The sequence below is a fragment of the Cuculus canorus genome, chromosome W, assembly GCF_017976375.1.
Source record: "Cuculus canorus isolate bCucCan1 chromosome W, bCucCan1.pri, whole genome shotgun sequence".
Classification (NCBI taxonomy): Eukaryota; Metazoa; Chordata; class Aves; order Cuculiformes; family Cuculidae; genus Cuculus; species Cuculus canorus.
Genome location: NC_071440.1, coordinates 7,871,349 through 7,898,404, shown reverse-complemented (window position 1 = coordinate 7,898,404; position 27,056 = coordinate 7,871,349). Strand labels below are relative to the sequence as shown.

The 27,056-nt window shown below is 40.2% G+C and overlaps 1 protein-coding gene across 2 annotated transcripts in view; it reads right to left on the bottom strand.

The window, feature by feature from the left end:
* Nucleotides 1-27,056, bottom strand: part of LOC128850258 (ubiquitin-associated protein 2-like) — a 78,842-nt gene that overhangs the window by 44,807 nt on the left and 6,979 nt on the right. For both annotated transcript variants that reach the window (XM_054053261.1, XM_054053263.1), the window contains exons 2-7: nt 18,368-18,445; nt 16,634-16,744; nt 12,705-12,858; nt 10,883-10,960; nt 2,271-2,325; nt 991-1,094 (exon numbers count right to left, since the gene is read on the bottom strand). In XM_054053261.1, the coding sequence (XP_053909236.1) occupies nt 991-1,094; nt 2,271-2,325; nt 10,883-10,960; nt 12,705-12,858; nt 16,634-16,744; nt 18,368-18,445 (580 nt within the window). The remainder of the gene's footprint in view (nt 1-990; nt 1,095-2,270; nt 2,326-10,882; nt 10,961-12,704; nt 12,859-16,633; nt 16,745-18,367; nt 18,446-27,056) is intronic.

The window sequence follows — 27,056 nt, the reverse complement described above, 5'->3', positions numbered from 1 at the left end:
TCTATTCCTTCCACACCTGACACAGGTGTTTATGAAAAAAGTCATCTGAGCAGGCTTCAGCAATGAAGATATCATTAAGAATTCCCTTTGCTGGAGTTAAAAAAAAATAAAAGAAATCTGTCCTATCACTCAGTGGTTCCCAAGTATGGACAATAGTGGACATCTTAACCCTGGGTTTCCTTTGCCTTCACCTCCTGTCACAGAATATTGGAAGCAGCAAGATAACCTGTTTTCCCAATCATAGACAAGCAGGTCACATTCTTCATGTCTTAATCACCATGAGACCACTGTAAGCAGTTCATTTCCAAACTAGATCTGTCTCTTGCTTTTAGCTGACAGGCCATATTTCACACCTGAGACTTCATAAAGAAACTCAGAGCTGCCTCTATCTTCAGAGAGGTAGACTGCTCTTTTGGCTTCCATTCAAATGCCTACTCATGCCTTAGTTAATAGTTTTTCTCTTCAAAGGTGGCAGATCTTGGAACTCTTCTCCATCCCAGAGACTCTCATCCTTACATTCCTTCACCACACAGCTGGGGTTTCTAAAGCCACCCCAGTGTCACCGAGTGGATTAATATTTGTAAAGTTTTTCTTTTATTTTTCTTATTCTACTTAGAGAGTCACACCCTAATGCCCAATGCCTGTGGGCTTCTACTCTTTAACTACATTAGGTGAGCTCTTAAGCAGTACTTTAGATATCTAAACAGTTCTTCACATACAAGGTTCTTCCAGTAACTTTGTCTCTCAAGGGATTGTTAGTACTAAAAAAAAGTTGCAAATTGCCTTCCCTTCATTCTAACCATATAGTCATTCAGGCTACAACATATACTCTGCACATTAGTAGCAGTTAAGATATAAAAATAAACTAATGTGTCATGTGAGATGTACCCACATTTTCAGAACTTAACTGAACACTAACAGAATGGTTATTTTAACTGCAATTTGCAACAGGTCTTCATTCCAATCCTTCCACTTCTTGAAGTATCTTACCCGTTCCATCATCTGCATCATTCTGACCAGTCTCCCAAATATCTGATTTTGTCCCAAAGCCATCTGTGGCAGAAGACTCCTTATAGTCTGCAGGGTTAAATGTCCTAGAGTTTTAAAAGTTAAGAAATGGAAGAGAACACATGGGTCATTCAATGAACACAAGCGTCATAATTTTTAGCTGAAGTTGTATTAGATTTAACATCTCAATTTCCATATAATTTATCTTGATAGTTTTGGTTTCAAAATTTTTTCCTCTATGAGCAGATAAAACGGGAGAAAAGAAGTAAGAGAAGAAAAAGTGAGGACAATGAAAAAAACATTAATGTAGAGAAACTGAACCAAAACAGCAGTTCCTGAAAAAGCAGTTATCAGCATACCTACTCTTCCCAGTCTTATAAAGCATTAGTTTATATGCACAATGATAAGCCCCTTTCAGCTGATAGTTTCTCAGCAGGTGGCTGACTGATGAGAAATGAGTATCACATCCTTTCAGAGCACCAGAACCGTGCAGGACAGGAGTCAGAACATCCATAAGATTTCAGAACGCACTCACTCCTGACACCAATGCCAGAACACATAGATGCAGCTAAAAGGTAAAAAAGGACTACTGAAGAAAAACCTCTTTTCAGTTTATCAAGTATGAACAAGAAGGATTATTAGAGAAGTAGAATGAGCCTTCTGTTCATCGTGAAATCACTAATATTACGTGAAAAGTCATTAAAGGTAAACAATGAGTGAAAGTAGTGGAGGCTACACCTATGAAGCAAGTTATTCCAACAAAGCTGAGAACAAACTTTAGAACTGCTGAGTAATTTCTTTTGATTCTGTTTTATGGTCCGTGTATATCCAAACAGCTAAAGCATGAAACCTCAGAAGTGGGAGAAACTTAATAAGCACTGGTCTTTCTGGTTTTATATAGAACTTGCACGTTCTGCATTACACCAAAACAAGTCTATATTTAAATTGACCTAGGACTATACACACCACACAGAACTTTCAGCCTCCCAGGCACTATATTTCTGCTACTGATAAGTACAAATAGCTTCTCCAAGTTTGAGAAATTAACATAAAGGGAACTTACATTAGGTTTGTATAGGGGTGTCTAGTTAGAAATACTGGTTTAAGACAAAAATAACCATTAATCATGTAACAGACCTGTGAATTTTTGCATCCATATTGGTTTATCAAGTATAAAGTAATATTAATACTTTAATATTGTCAATTAATATTGCCACTGAGTTTGATCCTTGCCAAAAATCTGTGCTCTGCATGTTTCTTACCCCATGCCTTGGACTGAAAACCTCCCTGCTCCTCTCCCTCTGCCACGTCCAAACCCTAGGAGAGAAAACACCTTTTAACAGCAACAGCAGAGGAGCCACCAATCACTAGTCTGTCACATTAGAAAATACCTTTGTTGAAGAAGAAAACTACCATAGTTAAAGTTAAATATTCTTTACTTCCCAGATTTCCTCACAGGATAATTTGTTTCCCTAAAACACACAAGTAAGCTACAGTTTATCTAAGACTTTATGTTTCAGTACAACTTGCAATTCTTTGCCATCTTTTCTGTATCTAGTGAAGTGGCCCCAAATGCCAAGAAAAGGACTTATCAACTTATCTAAAGACCCATCCCCCAAGACTACTATTGCCAAATCATTAGAAATCATTCAAAATTTTTTTTCTTTACTTTCTCACTTTTGCCTAAGATGCTCTAGAATCCCAGCCTCCTACATACCCCAATCTCTCAAAAAATTCCCTGTCACTCCTTGTCTGTGAGAAGGAAGTTTAAATACTCCAGTTGTTTCCTTCTCTGACTCAGCCCACCTGTCCACCTCTACCCTCCTCTGCTTTTGCCAACCTGTGACCACTTATTCCTTCTGCTTCCTCCTTAATCATAGTTACTGACATGAAAATTATCCAATTCAAATTACTCAAACAACTTCCTTGTTATCACCCACAAGAATATTAATTTCTATTTTAACAACAAATAATCGTTGCCTCCAGTTTTGGTTACCAGCTTCAGTTTACAAGCTTCTTGAAACAGTAAATGGCTTTACTTTGCAGGTTGCATAGCACCAACAAGGTGTGAAAAATTTTTTATTACTTAACCATCCATAAAGCACGTCTTCATGAACTGTTAAAAACTATTTCTTACATGCAGCATATTTCTACATAGATTTTTTTTTCCTTTCTTAGGACCTCAATATCTAAGGCTTTTCCAGTTTGTTGGGGTTTTTTAAGGAAGACTATGAATATTATTTTGTATTACAAGAACAGGAGGAGGTCAAGAGCTGCAGACTGAGAACAAAGTAATGTTTATTTTAATGACAAAACTACGTGGTAATTCTAAGTCAGCAAGCAACTACAAGATTACCAGAGCACAAAAGTTATAATCCTAAAACACCAATACACTGGTTGTCCAAATATCATAGTTACCTACAATAGGCTGTTCCAATTTGGATCAAAATTATCCCTTATTTTCAGGGGACCATCTAAACTGAGTAAGAGCAGTACCTCTAGGACTTGGTAAAACCAGTTTAGGAAATTCCTATTTTAATGACTTTCTTCCCCCCCCCCCCCCCCCCCCCCCCCGACCTCAGCATGCATTCTTCCCTTTGCCCTAGTTCACTGTCCAAGTTTTAAAAGAATTTCTGAACCTCTAAAATGGAAATGTATGTACTGCATACATTTCCAAGATCTTCTTAGAAACATTAAAATAGCAGGATAGCTTTACCCACATTTTTATCAAAGAGTTTACCCATATCTTACATAAGCTGACAACTGCTAGTTACAAAGGAACCATGGAAACCTGCAGAGAAAGGATTCCCATCCAGCAACATGAAGAATTTTGGTGGAACAAGAACACAGAAGAACTGAAGTCTGACACTAGGCCAGGCCTGCTATATCTCTACATTTTCCCCTCTTTGCTCTCTTTTCACAATCAGTTGGAGAAAAGACAGACAGAGGTTAGGAAAGGGGTAACAGCAGCTGCAACCCAGCAATCGCCACCCTTCTTCACTGAGCCCACACATCGAGCTGCACTCTTTGCTCTGCCATTAAAAACAGTGCTCCAGACCCTGCTGTACCCAACTGATTGTAACTTGGCCTCTGAACCTTCTTGCTCAGTCTACCTATTCTACTGCTCTTTTCTCCTTCACCCACCTAAAATCCCCAATCTGGGAAGCTGATCCACAGCATAACGAGGTCACATCTCTCAGATGTACAGAAATCAGTGCACTCCAGATTATCATTATCTTTCCACCTAGTAAATTATTTTCTTTAAGAGTAGAACCAGCTAAACAAGTTTACTTGGGGACACTGTACGGGCCATATATGTAATAAATTTACTTCCTACAGCTATCAATACAGCATTAAACACCATTTACTAATGATGCACAGAAGAGAGATCAACAGGGTTTTTTTGCAAGCTCAGATACAAGACTAATTTGGAGCTGCAAATGGCAGAAACAGTCAAGCAGAAATATTTTTGAGCGAGGCGGACATTATGTACAGAGAGATTAGCTGGAACAGCTAGCATGAAAATACAAATAGATTTTAGAAAAGAAGGTAAGTCCCCCCCCGCCTCCCAAGTACAAAAGCCTGAAAGAATAACCCTAGCATATTAAACAGTTGAAGTTTTAGCAAGTGAGGCACATGTAAGATGCCATACCAGTATGGACACAATAAACTACTGGCTAAAACCAGCAGTAAGAACCTCTAAAAATTTTAGAAATTGCTAGAAAGAAATCATGTTGATCCTGAAGTTCCACACACAGTCTTGCTGACTCCTAGCCAGCAAGGTGTTTTTTTATACCAGATCACTTTGAAAGTTAATCCTGAACTTGAATTTCAAGTAGATTCCCTTAACTTCATAAAACTGTGTGTATGCTTTCTGTCAAAATTGAATTAAATTAAGTTTAATCACAATCGTGATTAGTGACACAATCGGGTCACTAATATATTCTGAAGTTCTCATGCTAAAAAAGTTACCTCTCTCAGTTGTGAGAACTAAAACATGGCCTTAAAACAATTAGAAGGCATGGTCTTCTAACACAGAGAAGTTAGTCATGAAGTAACTATGAATGCCCATTAGGTATTTGCAAACTTTTGATGCTTTTTACCAGTGACTAAAAGGTCAGTGAGCAAATGGAGCCTCACACTGTAATTCAGATCAGGGACCCAAATTCTGAGCATGCAATCCCATAGTAACTTATACCCATTTAAATCAGAACTACTACAACCGAGGTCTTCCTCATCAGTGACCACAAACTCTGCTCTCTTTCCTGCACTTACAGTTTTGCACGTACCAGTGAGTGAGCACAAAACCACCATCAGAAAACAAAATTATTTGTTCACTGTTGAATCGGCTCTCTGAACCAGTTGCCTGTTTGTTAAATGCCAGAAAACTAGTCACCTTTACATCAGGATAAGGAACCAAAAATGCCTGTTGTCTCCAGCTACCATGCTGCCTGCTCCCTTTTTCCTTTTTTGTCTTGGTTAGTTTTCAACTTTGATTAATCTTCTGATACAGTTAAAATGCACCAAGAGACAGACAGGACCAGTTCCTCCCAGTAGCAATGCCAGGTCATGCTTGTAATGTAAAAAGTATAGCTTTAACACTACTCTAAAAAGATGTGTATATGTGGTTTAGATTGTAATGGTCAATGTTTAAATATTTTTCCTGTGGTAATTCACAATCAGCAATTCTACTGTCTACATTTTTACCTACCCAGAAAAAGAGAACAAATTACTTGGCAGTAACTCATTAAATCTTCTAGTGAGTCTAAAGGAATAGATTTTCTTGCAATCAGTCAGCATGTTGAGCACAAAAGCAAATGATGGAGATCAGGCAAAGAACAAAATTACTGCCCTGCCTCATATAAAGCCTTGTAACATAACTCTGGAAATGCAGAGCCAGCCAGCCTCCCAGCAGACACCAAGGTGACAGAGGCTTAGGTCTTATGAAGAGATAAGGAGGCTAAGTATAAAAAATTTGTATTCTAGGTATTCCACACTACCAAATCTAACACTGAAGTTATATTTAATAATTCAAATCAGTTTTGTCTTACTAGTCATCATAAAGCTAGCAGCATTGGATCCGTTTTATATACTGCATGTACTCTAGTAAGCACTTTTAGAAGTACGTGCAGAAAACTTTCAACTCTAAAGTTATGTTTAAAAGAAAATAAGTAACTTATGTTAAAGTTAAGTTCTGAGTAATCTCAAAAAAAAATTTACAGCTTCTTAACTAATGCAGAACCAACTACAGCAAAATTAAACAGACTTTAGATTGTGACCTCCAGAAGGTCTGCTCTACATTCACATTTTAGAAAAATCAAGATCCTTACTTATTCCAGAAAAGGAAATCCAAAATATACCCTGTGTCAACTGTGCTAAGCTTTTGAAACAAGAAAATGTTTAGACAAGCAATTCTGGCTACAGAAGCTCAATTTTTTTCAAGGAAAGCATACTTCTTATCTAAAAAACAAGAATACAAGCTGGACTATAGTCATATATTTACAAAAAGGGTAAGCTTCTTTGTTTTTTTATACAGCCAGAAGAAAAAACAAAGAAGTTTGAAAGGCTCCTTGTCACGATGTTTACGTCCAAAATTAAAACATAATGTTTTTCTCCTTTATTTTTATCTCTGTTTTGCTAGAAAAAAAAAAAATTGTCAGCTTCCACATTTATGGCATGCTCGTGTTGCTCTGGAACAATGGAGAGGAAGAGAACAGAGCAACAGAAGTAAAAGGGATAAATCCGTTTTCACTTTGCAAACCAGGAGAATTGCTACACATGAATCTGTAACAATTTCTATGTTGAATCAAGTCCCAAAGTTCATCTACCTGCTACCTCATTATCAGCTATGGTCAAATAGATATCTAAGGAAGAGTACCAAGAACTGAAACCACAGCACAGTTTCTCTGGACACTCCTGATCTTTAGCCATTTGTGGCTCAGGCTTCCTCAGCCAAAGATAATTTATATACATCAAAACTCTCAGTGGTTTTTCATTTCCTTGACGTGGTTCTTCTTCAGGATGAAATTGTCAAGTCTTCTCTGTGTAAATTTTCAGCACCCACAACATCTTATTGAAAGGAACTCCTCAGGTTAACTACATGTATGACGAACCACCTCTGTAAGTTAATTTTGAACCTACTGATTTCATTTAATACTCCCTTATTTGTATACTTGCTTGAAGCAATGAATTGATTTCCCCACAGAGCCTTCCCTAAAAAAATTTTACAGATCTCTACCATACACCCACTTGGCCCTCTCTTTTACAGGTGGAGAAATCCTACTCTGCTTGTTCTTCACACCTCATAAATGCAGTCTATCCAGTACCTTCAAAAGCCTTTTCTAGCTCTACCACATCCTTTTCAACATGGGGTTGAAGACAGTGGGAGAACCAGACCTGCACTTCAAAACTGAAGATGTGAGAACAGTACAAAACTGTACAGCAGCACAAAAAAAGTGTGCCTGTAACGTTTGTCAATTTGTCTATAACACTGCAGCTGATTAAAGCACAAATGAAGAAACGTTTCTAGAGATGACAATCCTAAAGACATAACCATCTTTCTCTATAATTACTTCACAAGATTCTATTCCAGACAGTTAAAAACCCTTGCAATATTGACTACACAAATATAATCACTTTGATGCAATTACTCTCCATCACCATTACAGCATTTTTGATATCTAAATTAAGCTCATTCAAGAAATTCAGTTCTGAAAAGAAAGGTGGATGGGAATTCCTTGACTCCTTTCCAAGCCAAAGTTTGCACCCTCAGTTTAGCAAACAAAGATTAAGGGCAGAGCAATTCCAGCTGGGACATGTCCTGAAACACATCCCGTGATGCGTTCTTGCTTTCTGTTAATCAGACAATAATGCATATCTACTTCAAATCCCTGATCTCCTGCAAACCATCAACCAGTGGTGTTTGTACACTGTATACCTACTACACTATAAAGTTGCAAGGAATGTCACACAGTCATTAATGGAAGATCTACTGTACAAGGAAGCTAGTGTCTACAGCATCAAGGCTGAAATACTCAGTATCAGGGGTTTTCCCCCTCAGTAAACAGCACATTATCACTCCAGTGTCAATCCCATTTCTGCTGTTTTCAGCGCATATAATTTCTTAAAATTAGGCTGTTCTACACTGAAGCAGTAATACAATGGCCCAGCAAAACATCCCCTAGAAAACAGCCAGTAAGATAACTCCAGCCTAAGAGGGTAGCTTAAAATAGAGAGAGTGCATTGCTCAGATATTAGCTGACTCCTATTTTTGCATCCAGTGCCTAGATTCCTACAAACACACTGCACAAAACATTTCTAAGAGTTCGGTGGTGATTACCAGCAATCTATTTACTTTCAGCTGAAGTACTTGATCCCACATTTGACTATTCTGTATAACAGAAAAGACTACTGAATGAAATGGCAGAAAGCTTTTTTTAATTATTTCTACTAATATCCAAAGAAAGAAGGTCATGCATCCCTGAAATACTGAGAAGCGAATTGCACAGCTTTATACAAGTCCCTGCAGATTTCAAGGGCTTGTGTTATAAAATTAAATTAGGTATTTCCTGCCACAAAATACATACAGTTATAATGATCCTGAAGTTGTTCAATGGGTTTATCACAGACAGTTGAGAAAACTTCATTAATATACTTTGTTCACATGAATCAACAGTCTAAAATATTTGATAGAGAGATACAGTAATACTATGTATGCTAAGCCAGTGAATATAAATTGGTTGAAGTTGTTCCCATTTCTTCAGTCAGATATGTCAGTTTGATCTGATGATTAAGTGCTTTGGCTTCAGACATATGATATTCATTTAGAGTGTTGGTAAAAGCCCATAATTATTTTAATATCTTAAAAATATCTTAGGATCATCAGACAGGCAGGAGACATATATAAGATGGGTCCCAGTTAATGATTATCTTTTGTAATTTCTGTGGTATAGGACTAAAGTCTGTTCGGCCATATGGTTTTCTATAGATAAGAGAGACTAGGCTTTGGGAAATAATAGTGCAATTTATTAGCATGAATTTTGAATGGAGAATTGGGAACTTAAGCAAATTAAAAAGTTCCAAGCCAGCAGTATGGACATAATCAGCCAATAACTGGGAGGAGATTGGGAGGAGATTTGGAGGAGTCGGCCCATGGGTGAATTTGGCAGGTAATCTGTGGGGTACTGACCACCAGACACCCCTAAAGACTCCCTTGGATTATGCCCAGAAGGTGCAAGGAATGATTTGGCATTTATTATAATTACATGTAAGTATGTGATCACATGCATGATAAATAACGCATGGCTTTGTGTAATGTTGTGTATAAATGAAGGCAATCAACCCCTTGAGTCGTGCTTGATTTGAGGAAAAACCTCCAAGCACCTGGGATTTACACAAATCTGAATAAACAATTTCTCTCTTTGCGATGTAGTTATTGGCTTATTGCACACTGGGTAACGAATCCAACTTTTCAGACAAGAGGCCTACAGGACTGACAAGAAAAGCGGTGTATTTCTCATAAGGTTACAAAGCAAAAAAAATAGACTGCATTTGAAATTAACCTGTCTGCACACACCATTTGGTATTTGCTGATTCACATGCACAACCAAGTCATTCTTGGACCCTCTGGAAGCTACATGTCTTTGCATCTTTCCACTCCTTCAAGATGCAGATTTGGAGACAATAAAGTTGGATGTGCCTGCCTCTGAATGCTTCATTACTGGATATTCCAAAGAGAAGAAAGTCTTCTGAAGGCAGAATTTTCTACAAGTCAGACATTACTTACGAAGTACATTAGCTCTGCTGTGCACTTCTCAATTTAACTCATTTAATATCCACTTCCCCACACAATCTGTGCTGTATTTATTTTACTCATTGTCATTCCTCCTTCTCTAAGAAAAAACAAGACTCTTCCCACTCCAACTTGTAAAAATCCAAACCAACCAAACATCCCTTGATTCTACATCAAATCCATCATCAACATCTTTCCTATCTCTTCTACACAATAGGATCAGAGTTGTACCAAAGACTCTACAGTATTCACCTTTCTTCCATGCCAAATTCCTTTTCTTACCATAAAGCCTCTAAAGTGGCTTGTACTTTCTTTGACTGGGTACCAAAACCAGAATGCAAACCTGGATCCCTGATCCACCTCAAAGAAACGGCATGAGTACACATCAAATTCCTCCCCAGGAGCCCTACAGCTGGAATCTTGAACTCTCCTGCTGCCATAGTATATCTGGAGGAGCTTAGTGCATTCCCACTAACAGGAGGCTGGCATGAGTCACTCTGGGAAAACAGCTCTCCATAGCCAGATGACACCAGCCTGCTACACAGGAAATTACCATAAAGGTGATTTTTTGTCAATTTTTTTGCGTTGTCTGAGACCAATACATAACAAGGGGTAAGGGAGAAGGATGCACCTAAATTAAAATGTACCAGTTAATACCAATAAGTATCAATATCTCCCTCCTTTTCTTGGGAGTTCCAAAAAATCAATCTGCCATTGTTGCCCAGGCCCGTTGCCTCTTCCAATTTGGCCCATTTCTGGCAGGGGTAATTTTGGGATTAGTCTGGAGGCAAAGGTCACATTGCTGAGTCACTTGTCTCACAGTGGTGTATAAATTTCTTGCTGCAATATACAGTAAATTACCATAAAAGTGATTTTTTGTCAATTTTTTTGCGTTGTCTGAGACCAATACATAACAAGGGGTAAGGGAGAAGGATGCACCTAAATTAAAGGTGGCTTAAGTGCTTATTGAATCAAAGGATAAGCAACAAATGCTTAAAAAGAAGCATTTAAAGAAATAAATGTGAGAGTTCCATTTCAGGATGTGAAATCAGTGCCAGTTCTACACCAATGCCACCATCTCACCTCTCCCACGGCCACGTTTCCCACGGTCTGAAGGTCTGTCTCCTTGACTGTTGTCCACGCCATTCTCTTCAGCTCTGACTGTGGAGAGAGGACGGCTTAAGAGAAACTTTAGAGACTCGTACATGAGACAATATAATAGCCATCTGCTTAACCTGAACCCCTCCAAAAAAGGCAAGATTGTAAAGTGGGCTTGTCAAAACACCTCAGTCATACCTCTTCTTTGGGGGCCTAGTTAAAAGCAAGTAATGTTTACTTTGCACTGGACAATTAAGAAGCAAAATATCTTATAAGAGGTTTTTTTGTTTTTGTTCAAAAAGTGCAGTGTTTCTCAGCCTACACTATTAAATTATCGACTCACCTCTTTAGCAAGGTTGGAAATACAGCTGCCTCATACTACACTTTCTTGGTAACGCACTGGGTGGCAACAGTGAAAGAATAAGGAATAACCAAGAACACCAACTCTTCTCCTGTCTGCCCATACCACATCCCTGTACAACCAGGGAAACTTAAAATGACTCTCCTCTGTATTTAAATCAGAAGGGATGACAGCTGGGTAAAGGTGAGGCATTAGAAAGGCACTGCAACTTAACTGTTGTGTGGAAAACTCCTGAGAAGGCACTCTGAAAGATGGATGGCTCCTTGAAGAAAAAAAAAATAAATATATAAAATAAAAAAATGACTGGCCACTTAAAATGCTGCTGAGATTTTGTACTGCACAACTTCTCCTAATGGCAGCAAGAAAATCATTAACGCTTGGACATACAGCTGGAAAGAGAATATCCAGATATGGTAACCATCTGAAAAATCTTTAATTCCAGTTTACAAAAAGAGATAAGCAGCATCTGGCTCTGGCAAAAATTTTTCCCTTCACTTTCATTTTGATGGATCTGATTTCAATTTGTTCTAAGCACAGCTGCAAGTTTTATCGGTATTTTTTCCTGTCTTGACGTTACTCTGTTCTAAAAAGATTCACAATGTCTTCACTGGCACAATATTTGAATATACTCCAATAATGAATTCGAAGAGCTGGCTAATATTGTAAATATTTTTCCTGCTTGTAAGTAAAAAGTTAAACATATTTTTTTCATTCTGGTTTCTCTGCTCATCTATAGGTGTTGTCTATGGCCCTTACAGGCAATGTATACAGCTTTGATACTGCTCATAAAACTTAGAGGAAAAAAAGCAATGTATATCAAATGGTGACCTAATGTGATGCTACCAAACTTCGAAATATCAGTTTGCTTTTGCACAATGTATTATTGCATCTGTATAAACTGCAGCAAATTTTCAAATGTTTCAACTCACAAAGAATTATCTCTGTTGTAGAAACTCACCTTTGGTTGGCTTATGTGAGTAATATATGCTAGAGGTTAAGAATGATCCCAGTCTTTTCATTCCCCTTATGAGAAGATGAGAACACCTTCAGGTTCTCCCACTCATAAAAGGAGATGGGAGTCAAAGATGGATATTTTGTTCATTAAAAGAAACAAAAAAGTGTATCAGCTGTGCAGCGACGTACTTGCTCTCAAGACCCAATTCTGAAACTTACATAAAGAACAGCAATTTGTACAAGATCAATTAATCAAAAAGGACAGAAATTTAAATTATATTGAGTGTCTCTGAACAAGAACAGCACAGACCATCTCAAAACCAAGTCACGTAGACAGATCAAGCATACCTGTCACACAAAGAAGTTATGATCCCTTCAGCACTGAGCTATAGCTCAGATACGCTTAATGGAGTAAAGTCTTCACTCTCAACTCACTCAGTTTCAGTGGCAAGAAAAGTGTCTGAATCTTTAAAAATTAATCCCTGTACATACACTCTCGGCCATGGCTGCCTCCTCTTCCCCGTCTGTTGGAACTTCCCCGTCCGCGACTCACTTCTCTGTCCCCTCGTTTTTCTCTGTTTTCTTTGTTTTCTGAACTTTCCTTTCCAAGGCTTTTCTTCTTTCCCCCTACAGTCTCCCAAGAAGTCTATTTGGGTAGAAAAGAATTAGATGCAAAAGTGAAAAAGGAAGAGACAGCTCTCAATGCATACTTCCACCTCACATCCCTCCAGTTTGTGGAAAAAGAAAAGGTATTTGCATAACGTAATATAATGCCTACTGTAACCACACTGAAACAAATGGAAATGCAGGCTGTTATTTTTTGGGGAAGAGATGAGAAAGAAAAAGTTTTAGAAGTTGGATTGTCTTATGGAATGTGAGAATTGCAAATATTCTGGCTATAATGGGTTTTCACAAGTTCAAGGAAGCCTAGATATGACCACAACACAGAAAATCTGTGAAGCAAGCAATAGTTTTCCTCTCAACTACTTCCATAAATCTAGCAAGGAAGCATGTACAGAGTTATCTTTTTCTCCCAAAGAAATGAAAAAAAAAATACTTATAAGCATCATCAATCAAGAGACTGATGAGAATAAATATGTGGCCTAAGGGGAGGGAAGAAGAAAACATTATCCACACGTACTAGAACTCAAGCATCGAAAGAGAATGGCAGAACAACAACTGGGAAACTGGGGCCGTGATAAGCCAGACCATCCACTCTTAACAGCTACGGCTCATCACACACAACAAAATGCAGGAAAAAACTATGTTTAAACAAGACAAGGGATCAAAGTCCAAACATCAGGCTTCAGCTTTAAGGTTAAACTCCATCTTTAAAATAAATTCAGGGATCATAGCGGCTCCATATCCATATCCATAGGAGTTGAAATTGCTTTTCAATACCATCTCCAGTATAAAAGACTACACTGCCTTAAGCCAACTTAGGTGAAGCACAGACAGCGCTCATTAGAAGTACAAAACTACACTTTGAGCAACACCATGTTATTTGTGCAACAGAAAAAATAGTTGTCTCCAGTAACTATTGCATGGCTTCACCTGCCATAGCCTGTGTAACTACATTACACACTAAACCACTCCTAGAGCTTTAGAGACATTTCATAGGAGGAAAGATAACTGCACTGACAACTGAAGAACCAAGTCTATATAGTTCAGAATGCACTATTTCACTGATGGGCATGGTGCCAAAAGATCTTTGACCATTTTAAGAAATACCCAAAACTGGATGATCCTGCAAACCTTAAGAGGAAGCAGTCTCTCCTTAGTAAGGTTTTACATGACTTTGAAAGAATCAGTAAAAGGACAACAATGAAAGCATCAGATCCATGCTTTCCCACAATATAACTTTGAGGAAAGCCTTGAGAAGTTGGGCGTGTCCTTAAAGATAGAGGATGGTGCTACCTCCGGGCATGTGAATCTATCACAGACTATCAGTTACCTTTTTTTGTAAAGGAGCTAACTGATTACAGTTTCAGCTGAGGATGCCTGCTGAGGCAATCCAAAACACAGTTGTGGGCCTGACCTTCAAAAACAGGTAAAAGAAGCCTTTTTGCTAACCTGCTCTTAGATGAAAAGAAGAATAATCTGAAAGGTCCCCTTCGTTCTATCTTCAGAGGTTTAGGAAGTAAAACATGGTCAGGCCTAAAATGAATCTTAAGCCTGTAGGAAGTTAAATGAATAGAAGTCTTGGGCAAAGAACCATGCCCTTCTCTACTTTCATGCATAAGCCTCTAACTATCCAAAGTCAGACTGTCACAACTGTTGCAAGTGAAACGTCTTCATAGAGACTAACAGTCATACAGCATAAAGCCTTAAGGATCATAGCATTATAAAAAAAAAAGAAAAAAAAAGAAAAAAAAAAGAAAAAAAAAAGAAAAAAAAAAGAAAAAAAAAAGAAAAAAAAGGCAAAACTGACAGAGCCTCAACGAAATTATCATAGAACAGTTTGGATTGGAAGGGACCTTAAAGATCATCCAGTTCCAACCCTCCTGCCATGGGCAGGGGCACCTCCCATTGGATCAGGCTGCTCAAGGCCCCATCCAACCTGGGGGAGATCCACAACTTCCCTGGGCAACCTGTTCCAGTGCCTCACCACCCTCATGGTGAAGAAATTCCTCCTTATGTCTAAGTCTAAATCTGCCCCTCTCCAATTTAAAGCCATTGCCCCTCATCCTATCACTACATGCCCTTGTAAAAAGTCCCTCCCCAGCTTTCTTGTAGGCCCCCTTCAGGTGCAGGAAGGTCACTATAAGGTGTCCTCGGAGCCTTCTCTTCTCCAGGCTGAACAACCCCAACTCTCTCAGCCTCTCCTCATAGCAGAGGTGCCCTCTGATCATCTTTGTGGCCCTCCTCTGGACCCATTCCAACAGCTCCATATCCTTCTTATGTTGAGGATTCCAGAACTGGGCACAATACCCCAGGTGAGGTTTCACAAGAGAGGAGCAGAGGGGCAGAATCACCTCCCTTGCCCTGCTGGCCATGCTTCTTTTGATGCAGTCCAGGATACAGTTGGCCTTCTGGGCTGCGAGCACACATTGCTGGCTCATGTCAAGCTTCTCATCGAGCAGCACCCCCAAGTCCTCTGCAGGGCTGCTCTCAACCACGTCATCCTCCAGCCTGTGTAAACCACAGATTGCCCAGACCCAGGTGTAGGACCTTCCACTTGGCCTTGTTGAACCTCATGAGGTTTACACAGGCCCACTTCTCCAGCTTGTCCAGGTCCCTCTGGATGACGACCCAGAAAACTGTCAACCAGAAAACTATTTTGAACTAGAAAATGGCAAATACGAGAAGTACAAGAGAACACAAAACCAGCACATTACCAAGACAGATGTAATCAAGGTGAGATGCTCTCTTCTACTCCCAACTTGCCAGCTTGTTCAGTATTATATACTTCTGTGTTTTAGATGACCTCATCTCTTATAAACAAACAGGGAATAGAAAATAAAGTCCCCTCAGTCAGAATGGTATGTGTCCTAGATTTAGGGGTGGGGTGGGTTGTGAGTTTCCTCATTAACAATAAGTCAAGAGTACACATCCTGACAAATCACAGGAAATATTGTATGTTCAGCATTAAGAAAGGAAGTCCAGGTTTCTTTCCCAATTTAGATGAGATGTAATCTAGTTTACTGCCTTGGATAAACTGTAAAAAGTCCCTCCAGCAAAAACTTCAATCAGAACAAGCCATATTTTGCTGATATAGAATCACAGAATTGTTTAGGTTGGAAAAGACCTTAAGATCCTCAAGCCCATATCTCTTGGGATAAAAAAAGTGCTCCATGCAACATTATAAGAGACATTATTTGTTGTTATATACACATTGTTTAGTCATCTCTTTCTATTTTTCAATAAAGTCATGCAAATAAGCAACACGGTGAAAGGAGCAACTACTTGCTGTATCCTCTTCTGCCATTAGTAGTGTTGCCAAGGTAACTTTCAGATGTGGAAACCTCCTCCAACTTAAATACCGGCAGTGCACACCTACAGAAATTGCATGACTTCAAATATCTGTCTGCCCTTCAGGTTTATAAAGATTGCCCTTCATAGCAAACATTTAGACACAAGTCTCAGGGTTGTGGAGGTGCTACAGGGTAACTACAAACTCTGAAGCAAAAACCAGGCCTGTGTTCGACAGAGCACTGCTGCAGTTAAAATTGCTGCATATAAATGTAAGCCAGAAGACTCTGCAAGAGACCAGCTGAACACCCACAACATTTTCAAGGTTCAGCCTACTCTAAGATATGCATGCAGTAGAGAAGCTGCCCCAGTCTCCATTTCCTTCAAAAGAATTTGAATGGAGACATGGAAATCAAACACTTCCAAAATATGACTTTCCCAACCACTTCTTAGAAGTAGAAAGATGCAGCAAACGTAAAGAGTGGTTTAATATGAAAGTAAAACCTTACCGTGTCTGAACTTCCTTCCAGCAGTATGTTGATTGCTCTGTTCACGTCCCCATTACAATCATGTAGTGCCACTATGCACTCATCCTGGTTTTTCCCCGTCACTTCCATAAGCTGGCAGTAAAAGTCAGACATGTTAAAATATCTAAATTATCATCATAAGAGAAAAAGAGTTAGTATCACCACAGATTGCAAGAAAGTGCATAACTACTATGTCAGAGCAAACTAAAATCCTAGATAAAGGTATCTGCATTTTACACATCTGCTTGGATTTAAACGAGTGACAGGATGAAACACAAATTAAATGGTAAACAAGAAAGCACTCATGCCTTTTTTTTCCTTTATTGTTGCAGCAAATGCTGTCACCCCAGAGACAGCAGTATATGAGGGTACAGTTGTAAAAAGACCAGGATGACTCTAGTATTGTCCTCTTTCCCTCCCTCCCTCCCCATCAAACATCTCCCTCTTTATCCCACTGTGTGAAAACAGACATAAGATAAGCCACAGCAGAGAACAGATCCACCTGGAAAAACATCCAGACTAAGAAAAAGGTTATTTTTCAGCCAGATCAGCTCCCTCAATCCATTTCAGCATAAGGCCGCACAAAAGGCATAAGTGATGGCTGATTAAGGAGATCTAGTACTCAATTATGTTCCGTGGACCTGCAGTGCACTTCCTGAGGAGTGTGGGATGGAAATAATCACAGTCTGTCATGGGACACATCCAGCAACTTCACTCAAAGAAAAAAACCTACATGAGCTAGAAATACACATGCACAATATAAAATATTGGAGATTTCCTATACAGAATTTAATTCTTATCCTTCCCATCAGCAGAGCTACAGGCACTACTGATGAGGGTCCTTTGGCTTCAGGAAGTACAGGACCTCACCTCTGGCACACCAACAGAACAAGTTTATAACAAGAACAACAAAAAGCACTTAACGATGCTCCAGAGGAGGTTTCACAACAGAAAAGAAATCAAGAAATCTGTATTAATGCATTCATGCTAATTGTTTTCTCCTTATGGGTTCTCCATGAGTTATAGTGTCTTCACTACGACATAATCACTGATACCCACAGCAGAACAGGGACTCAGATTCTCAGTACTGCTCAAATTAATGGTCTTGGCTATAACTCAGTAATGGAAGCTCAAGTATCTACACTCGAAACTCAGCATGGTAGAGGAAATGGTATGAGATTTCATTTTCACAGTGTAATTCTATCATTTTTATGCATACACAGATCCAGGAGGTCAGATTATTATTTTTTTTTTTTTAATAACACTTCAATTCACCTTTAAGCTATTAGATTTTTACTTTCACTGAAAAACAGCCAAGATAAGAAAATTCAGTTTACACAGGTGACATATTTTTCCCATGTACATGTGCACATGGACAAGTTGAATGCAATCTGTATTCTGACAATCATTAAGCATCAGGACCATACTAGAGAAAGATATAGCCTAGAAGAGACATCAGCACAGATGAGCTTTGGCTTAAAGGCTTGTCTACAAAGGAAAATATATTGGTGTAACTACGCAGCCAGAGCTGTATTACCACAGTTTCTTGAAAACAGACTTTACAGTGCAATAAGAGCACCTTTTCCTAGTTAAGCTTACGTCCTTCTGAAAAAGGTTACATCTAAATCAGAAAAAGGCACTCTAGCTCCAAGGTATAAACCAGCTTTAGAGCACTTTATTGCAGGGCATAACAACTCCATACTGTAAGAAACATACTTGTTTCACTTTATCTTCAAAATCTGCGTCGTTCTTATCGTAGATCATCTGAGCAAGTCGAATCTGTTCTGCTGTTGCCTGAAAAACGCAAACATCCAATAAAATGCACAAAAGGCAGCAATATATTTTTTAAAAGTATCGCCAAGTGTCACTATATTTTTGTCTCCAGATTCTCAAAAAGGACATACAAAACAAGCACAGAGGTGCTATGGGGAAGGGATTAACATTTCCTACATGCCCATTTTATAGTTAAAAAGTTAGCTAGGACAGAAGCAATTTCGACCCATTCTAATCTGTTTGAATATGTGGATAGAGTGTGAAGAGCTGTCTTTGAAGAGTAGCCACGAACAGGTTGAAAGTTTGTGGCCACAAGGCATTTTTAATGTTTTTTTGGGTGCATGCAGAGGGCCTGACCAGGATAGGATCAAGTCTTGCTATAGTGGATACTAGGAAAACAAAATGTGAAACTTCACATTTTACCTATGTTATAATGGTGCATGGCTGCTGAAAGGCAAGTTCCCTCTTTCCTCATGAATTTGATCCCTATCCCTCATGTCAGATTCAGCAGTTATATAACCACATAGTTTTCCACTGGATAAGCTTATTCAACTGACTCACCATTTTTTTTTTTTTTTCAGAGCGTTTAGTCTGCTCTTGGTTCAGCTCATTGAACTGACTCCCTCTGCAGCTGCGCAATCGTTAGCCTGATTGATGGGAAGCAGCAATATTATGTGGTTAAGGAGTAGGGGAGCAGGAATGCCATTTCTGGTGGCAACTCGCAGTTATGTGGTATTAGATGTGAGCTGAAACTTGATTGTAATGGAATAAACTGGGTTCTACTTGCCCTATGAACTGAATGTTGAATGGATATACAACCAGATCCCAAATGGGAACTAAAAATCTAGTCATGTTTTTTTTTTTTGTCCCAAACTCTGCTCAGCCATCCTCAGCTGAAATAAACAGTTCCTTTTTGTGAAGTACTAGGTAATGATATTTACAAGCCTCCTAGTTAATGCATTGTATGATTCACTCTGAGTATTTGTTGCAGGGGGTGACAAGGCTCTAGTTCTGTTAGCTGCTGCTTTTTTTTTGGAAGTTGAGGACACTAGTGTCCTTTCACTATATGCTAGTGAGGAAATCTTAGGAGGGAAAACACTGTTTTTCTTTGATTGTTCCATTTTTGCGCGAGAGATGAACCCAGAGGAACAGGTATGAAGAGAAGATTTGCAGTACTGATGGTTCTTCACCACTGAATGTAGCAGTGATGGAATAAACAGTGAGTATACTGTGTATTGACTTGGCTAGTATTTTCTTTTATCTCCTTCGGCTCAAAAATAAGAGAGCAGAGGACTTGGTAATGGAGGTGTTCCTTTCCTCCCATAGCAAGAGGAAGTAGAGTGTGTGCTTGGCTATGCAAGCACCAGGAACCACCTCTGAGCCACTGTGGTGTCTGTATGCTTCCTGACCTGAGATACTGAGCCAGTTGACAGTTCAGAATGGCATACAGTGTGGTCAGTGCTGAAAATACTTTCACTCTTTTACTTTGGTAGCTTTTAGAAGGAGGGTTTGCATGATAAAAGCTTTTTCTATGACAGAGGGCCTTTCCATCAAAGATGACAGGAACACATATGTATTTTTTCCTTCGGGTCTTAGACTATCAGGACAGGCCAGAGTTTTTCTTATAATATTCTTCAGCAGAGAAACAAACTTTTTTTTTTTTTTTTTTTGTCTAGTTCATGGCAACAACTGTGACCTGGCCTGCATTATGGTCCAGTAAGGTCCTCTAGTTCTCATATTCCTGAGGATGGCGCTTAGACAGAAAATAATATGCAGTTAGTCCAACTGGATCTCTTTTACTTAAAGTTTCATTACAGTCATTGGTAAGTGCTGGTAACCAGTGCATTTTGCAGGTCCTTGCAAATGTGGGGCTTATAATTAGTTAGGACAGGGAGCAGGACTTTATTCTTTTTGCATGTGGAAGTCCAGCCAGTTGCTATCTAAAATAGTAGTGTTCTTGGAGGAAGGCAGCAAAAGATGAGCATAGTGTCTCTGTAGGTACTGATGTCTGAAACATAAAGTCAGGTCCTCTGAATATTCTAGGACATTTGCTGCCTTTTGATTGTCCAGAATCACTTGGGAATGTTGTCTTCTGACAGCAGCAGAGCTGGGTGGGTTTTGCTAGCCAAGTTTCTAGCAGTCTGAAGATTGCCTTGGTTGTGTGAAAAATAAAGCCCTAGGTAGAAGTCAGTTAGGCTTCTCTGTTTGCAGTGCAATTATCTTTATCTTTATCTAATACCAGGGAAAGTTGAATTTGGGCTAATTTTGATTCCTCCTTCAGAAATTTCTGTATGAGTAAGGGCACTTGTTGGAGGGGGCGCAGTTGCGGGGGGAGCTGTCTCTGTGCTCAGGAGGTGAGTTCAGTTGGTGAGAGGGAGCCCAGCTATGGTGTCCACTTCCAACTCAAACCATTCTATGACTTTATGATTCTAATATTTAGAAAGAAAAGATGATGGCAAGTCCATTGGATGTTTATTGGGTGTAGTTGGCAGTTTTTTATTAAAGTTAGGATAATCACCATTATATACTCAAATGTAAAACATGTCTGTTAGGCAGAGACACTGGGTTAATGGCAAAGGTAGATTTTGTTTGATCAGAAGATATTTTTTAAATTACGTTAGTGGTATTACTTAACTTTCATAACTGAAATCTGCTCTACTAGTGGGAAACATGCACCTTTCAGTCCCCCTTCTACATCATGCTTTTGAGTGGGGCTCTGGATATGTGACCAGCCTTTGCCCAACTCCATCTTTAAAGGACTGAACATTTCTTTCTCTTCCAAAACAATGGTGTATTTTCTTTTATTTGTGAGGTCTATTTGCATATTTCTTTGTCTTCCTTTGTATAACATTTGCTTAGGAATACTAATTCTTGAAATGAGCTTTCAGATTGACTTGTCAGAATAATAATTTCAACTAACAACTCAGTGGGTTTTAAGTAAGTTGAGTAAGAGTATTCACTTGTTTATTCAGTACACTTTGCTAGCACAACTGGAATAATATATATTAGTTTATGTTTGTGCTGGTACTCGGGCTACTCCCAGTAGTCCTCTTTTCTTGGTAAAACATAGGAGCATACAGATAGTAAAATTTGTCTCTTCTGTGGTGTCTTGCCAGTGATGCAAATCTACTTCTGTCCATCAATATTTTTTCTTTTTACTGTAGAAGACTAAGATGAGACATGAATCCTCCCCAGATCTATAAGCTCAGGTTGTGTATTGTAGGCTTGGGGCAGTACAGACACTGAGTAGCCATCACTGCTTGTTGGGGGAGGGGAGCCCCGGAGTCAAAGAAGGAGTCCTCCTAGAGGTATGAATCAATGCTCGTTTATTCTAACATCTGAGGGTCTATTTATACAGATAATCAGAGTGCATGTTTCCATGGAATCAGAATATTTACAACATATTCTAATCGTAAAGTCACACTGTTGAACTACACACCCGGTTCCCATGCCTGGTTCTGACTTTATCAAGCCAGCCTCCTCATTCTCATGAGACAGCAAAGCTCTCAGAAAACATCACAACCTTGAAACCTTATACTAAGGCTTTGTATCTAAGAACTGACTATAGGCCTTTGTGTCTAAACATTGATACTTCAGCACATTCCTTTCTACTGATCGTCATAGGCAGGCTTGTGCAAGCAGGCTTCTAGGATTACAGCATGTCCAGTTTGTTCCGATATATTTTCTACAACTGCTCCTGAGGAACATCTGACTCTTGCAAACTCTTTTCCCCTTTCAAGCAGTAATAAAGGTGGTTAGATTCTTTCAACAACAGCACTTGAGGGAAATGCATTGCATCAATGCTTTGCGCACATAATTTTTTTTTCCTCCACTCTTTTTCCTCATGCTCATGTCACTCTACTGCCATTGCAGTAAAATCTAGACTCATTGTACATGTTTAGTAGTCATGCCATCATGAAGGAGTGTCCTGCAGCCTTTTCCCAGCGGTGTTATTGTGAGAAATCCTTGACTGAGTAGCTTTGTGATTAGAATATGAAAAAGCAATCACACTTTTAAGATGTTCACAGAGATTTCTGCACAGTGTTCTTTATCACAGCTCTTTGTCGAGAAAGCAAGAAAATAACTTTATTGAGACTGCCTCTGGAAAAGAATTGAAACTGCAAATGTTTTGTTCAGCCTATAGAAGTGAATATTTAACTTCAGAAATATTCTTGAAAGTCAGGTGGTATTGCAGTGCATGGTCTTTCCCTGGAAGTTCAGCAATAGATTAGCTGTGTCAAGTTGATTTGTATTCTGTATATCTCCAGCTTTTCTGATTTCTTTGAGTCTTAAAAAGAAGTAGGCTTCTTGCCAAAGAAAAGTGGAACAAAATATCAAAGAAAGCATTGTAATCATTATGATAGCTTGTAAAACCTGCTTTTTGTGTTGATATGCATTCAATTACTCTTCAGTTCTTTGCTTTCCTCTTTTCCTTCTAAAATCTAAAGCAAAAACCAAACTATGTGTTGAATAAGACTTAAGATATGGAGACTTAGGAGGGGATGAGATTTGGTCTCTTTGGGAAAGTTCGATGTTGAGATACCAATACTTAGGTACTGCATTTGGAAACTAGAACAATTGTTGCCATTCAATCACCATTCTGGTGACAGTTTATTATACAATACTGTACCTGCTGTTGTAGTGTAGGTCCTTAGGCTAAACTTGCTGTACAGACAGAAACAGTAAAGCAAGCCAAACACTGAGATTTGGTATGACTGTCCTCTTAAATGCCTCTGCTTTCCATTTTTAAGTAATTTGCTTTATGAGAGCATGCTGAAATTTGAATTCCTTAGTACTTGAGAAGCTAAGCATACTTGAAATGAGCAATTTTCTCTACTACTGATTAAGGGGTTTTTTTTTGTTTTGCTTGGATTTTTGGGTTTTTTTTGGTTTTTTTTTTTTGAAGTAGAAGTAGACAACCTTCCCCTGGAGGTACCAGACTATGTCAGTGAGAAAAGATTTACAGCAAACCTGTGATTCTTTTTTTTGTCATGAAAGAAAGTATGACCACCTTATTAACACAACAGTTTTGGGAAGTCCAGTCTCTTTCTTTAATGCTTTCTCCTCCTTTTTAGCTAGTGCTCTGGGGAGCATTCATTTAATGTGTATCTATTTCTTCAAAATACAGCTGTTTTGGCTGCTTACTAGAGTTGCAATTTGTCTACAAGATCAAGTATCAACTGTTCTTGAGGGACTTATGCACTGAGCCAGACCCTGACATGGAAAGTGAAACATATGATTGCCTGAATTTATTTTTTTTTAACTTCATTAAATAGATTTTAATTAAGAGTTGTCCTCCAGTTTCAAGTCTTCTTTCTAATACCAAGGAAAGTTGAATTTGGGCTAATTTTGAATCCTCCTTCAGAAATTTCTGTATGAGTAAGGGCACTTGTTGCCTATGATGTTTGAATCAGTGTCACATGGCAGCAGACACTGTAAGTGCTGCTGCCAGGCGCTAGATCTCTGTGGAGCGAGGGAACCCCCCCAACAGGGAGCAAGGAGTGGGCGGCTCCTGACCCTCGGTCGCACCAGTCTCCATGCTCAGGAGGCAAGTTCAGTTGGTGAGAGAGCCCAGCCATGGTGTCCACCCGGCGAGAGGCTGCATCCTCTGCACCTGCCGGAAGGGATGCATCAGTTCAGACTGAGCGCCCAGGAAAACACACAGCTCTCCAGGTTTCAGGCTGCAGGGAGTGCCATCAGCTTGCACTGGAAACAGAGGGCAGCAGGGGCAAGAGCTGTGTGAGGTGTGAGCAGGTGGAAGGTCTCCTCAGCCTGGTGGCAGAGCTGTGAGAGGAAGCAGAGAGGCTAAGGAGCATCAGGGAGCCTGAGCAAGAGATAGACTGGTGGAACCACACCCTGAGCTCCCTGATACAGGAACAGAGATAGCCACTAGAAAAAGTGCCTGATCAAAGGGATTCAGTATCCTCGCCCCACCGGGATGTAGGCAGGGACTTAAAGGGATTTAGTGAGTGGAAGCACGGCGAGCTATAAGCAATCCAGGAGGCTCCTAGAGTGCATTGGAGGTAATTTCTTAACCCAGCTAATAAAGAATCCCACCCGAGGGGATGTGATACTGGACCTGATGATCACCAATACGAGTGAGCTTATCACTGACGTCAAGATCAGAGGCAGCCTGGGCTGCAGTGATCGTGCACTGTTGGAGACAGGCGAGGAGTATAGTCAGGACACTAAATTTCAGAAAAGCAGACTTCCATCTCTTCAAGGAGTTACTCAGTAGGACCCCCTGCGACATGGTCCTTGGGAACAAGGGAGCAGAACAGAGCTGGCGAATATTTAAAGATTCTTTCCATAAAGTGCAAGAGCGCTCAGTCCCCAGATGTAGAAAACAATGCAGGGAAGGAAAGAGAACAGCATGGCTGAGTTGAGACCTGCTGGTCAAACGCAAGAACAAGAGGCAACTGCACAGGCAGTGCAAGCACGGACAGGAAACCTGGGAAGTTTATAGGGACACTGCCCGATTGTGTAGGGATGGAGTCAGGAAGGCCAAGGCACAGCTGGAGCCGAACTTGGCAAGGAAAGTAAAGACTAACAAGAAAGGTCTCTACGGGTACGTCAAATAGAAGACAAAGGTTAAAGAGAACGTACCCCCACTGATGGTTGGGAATGGTGACCTCGTATCAACAGATGAGGAGAAGGCTGAGGTACTTAACTTTTTTGCCTCAGTCTTCACTGATAAACTCTCTCCTCACCTCTCCTGGGTAATGGGACAATAAGATGAAGCCCAAGGGGATAAAGTCCCTCCCACTGTAAAGGAGGATCAGGTTCATGATCACCTGAGGAACCTGAACATTTATAAGTCTGTGGGACCTAATGAGATGCATCCCAGAGTCCTGAGGGAATTGACAGACGTGGTGGCCAAGCCACTCTCCATATTTGAAAAGACATGGCAGTCAGAAGTCCCTGGTGACTGGAAGAAGGGTAACATTGTCCCCATTTTTTAAAAGGGTAGAAAAGATGACCCTGGGAACTATCAACCTGTCAGCCTCACCTCTGTGCCTGGGAAGATCATGGAACACATCCTCCTAGAAGCCATGCTAAAGCACATGGAGGACAGGGAGGTGATTAATGGCAGCCAGCATGGCTTCACCCGGGGCAAATCCTGTATGACCAACTTAGTGGTTTTCTGTGATGGGGTAACCATAGTGGTGGACATGGGAAAACTGATGGATGTGATCTATCTGGACTTCTGTAAAGCCTTTGACATGGTCGCCCACAACATCCTCCTCTCTAAATTGGAGAGACATGGATTTGATGGGTGGACAGTTTGGTGGATAAAGAACTGGTTGGATGGTCACATTCAGAGGGTAGTGGTCAATGGCTCGAAGTCCAAATGGAGATCCATGATGAGTGGTGTCCCTCAGGGGTCCGTACCAGGACCAGTGCTGTTCAATATCTTCATCAATGATATAGACAGTGAGATTGAGTGCACCCTCAGCAAGTTTGCAGATGACACCAAGCTGAGTGGTGCAGTTGTCACACCAGAAGGATGGGATGTCATCCAGAGGGACCTGGACAAACTGGAGAAGTGGGCATGTGAGAACCTCATGACATTCAACAAGGCCAAGTGTAAGGTCCTACACCTGGGTCTGGGCAATCTGCAGTTTCAGTACAGACTGGGGGATCATGTGATTGAGAGCAGCCCTGCAGAGAAGAACTTGGGGGTGCTGGTCGATGAGAAGCTTGACATGAGCCAGCAATGTGTGCCTGCAGCCTAGAAGGCCAACCGTATCCTGGGCTGCATCAAAAGAAGCATGGCCAGCAGGGCAAGGGAGGTGATTCTGCCCCTCTGCTCCTCTCTTGTGAGACCTCACCTGGAGTATTGTGTCCAGTTCTGGAATCCTCAACATAAGAAGGATATGGAGCTGTTGGAATGGGTCTAGAGGAGGGCCATGAAGATGATCAGAGGGCTGGAGCACCTCTGCTATGAGGACAGGCTGAGAGAATTGGGGGTTGTTCAGCCTGGAGAAGAGAAGGCTCCAAGGAGACCTTATAGCAACCTTCCTGTACCTGTAGGGGGCCTACAAGAAAGCTGGGGAGGGACTGTTCACAAAGGCTTGTAGTGATAGGAAGAGGGGGAATGGCTTTCAATTGGAAGGGGGAAGATTTAAACTAGACATTAGGAAGAAATTCTTCAACATGAGGGTGGTGAGGCATTGGAACAGGTTGCTCAGGGAAGTGGTGTCCACCCCCTCCCTGGCAGTGTTCAAGGCCAGGTTCGATGTTGTTGAAAGTGTCCCTGCCCATGGCAGGGGGGTTGGAACTAGATGATCTTTGAGGTCCCTTCCAACTCAAACCATTGTATGATTCTACGAAAGAAGCAGTTTCAATGTATTCTAATGTGTTTGAAGCATAGTTAAAGGTCGCCACATACACAAGAAAACCATATAATAAAATAGAATTTACCGTAGAAGCCTACACTTCATTATTATTATTCCTACTTTAATTTAATAACTATCTATATTAGATTTGCGTGGCCAGGTTTTAGCAGCAGGAGGCTATGGAGTGGCTTCTGTTAGAAGTTGCTAGAAGCTTCCCCTATGTCTGATAGAGCCAGTGCCAGTCGCATCCAAGACGGATCTGCTGCTGGCCAAGGCCAAGCCCATCAGGAATG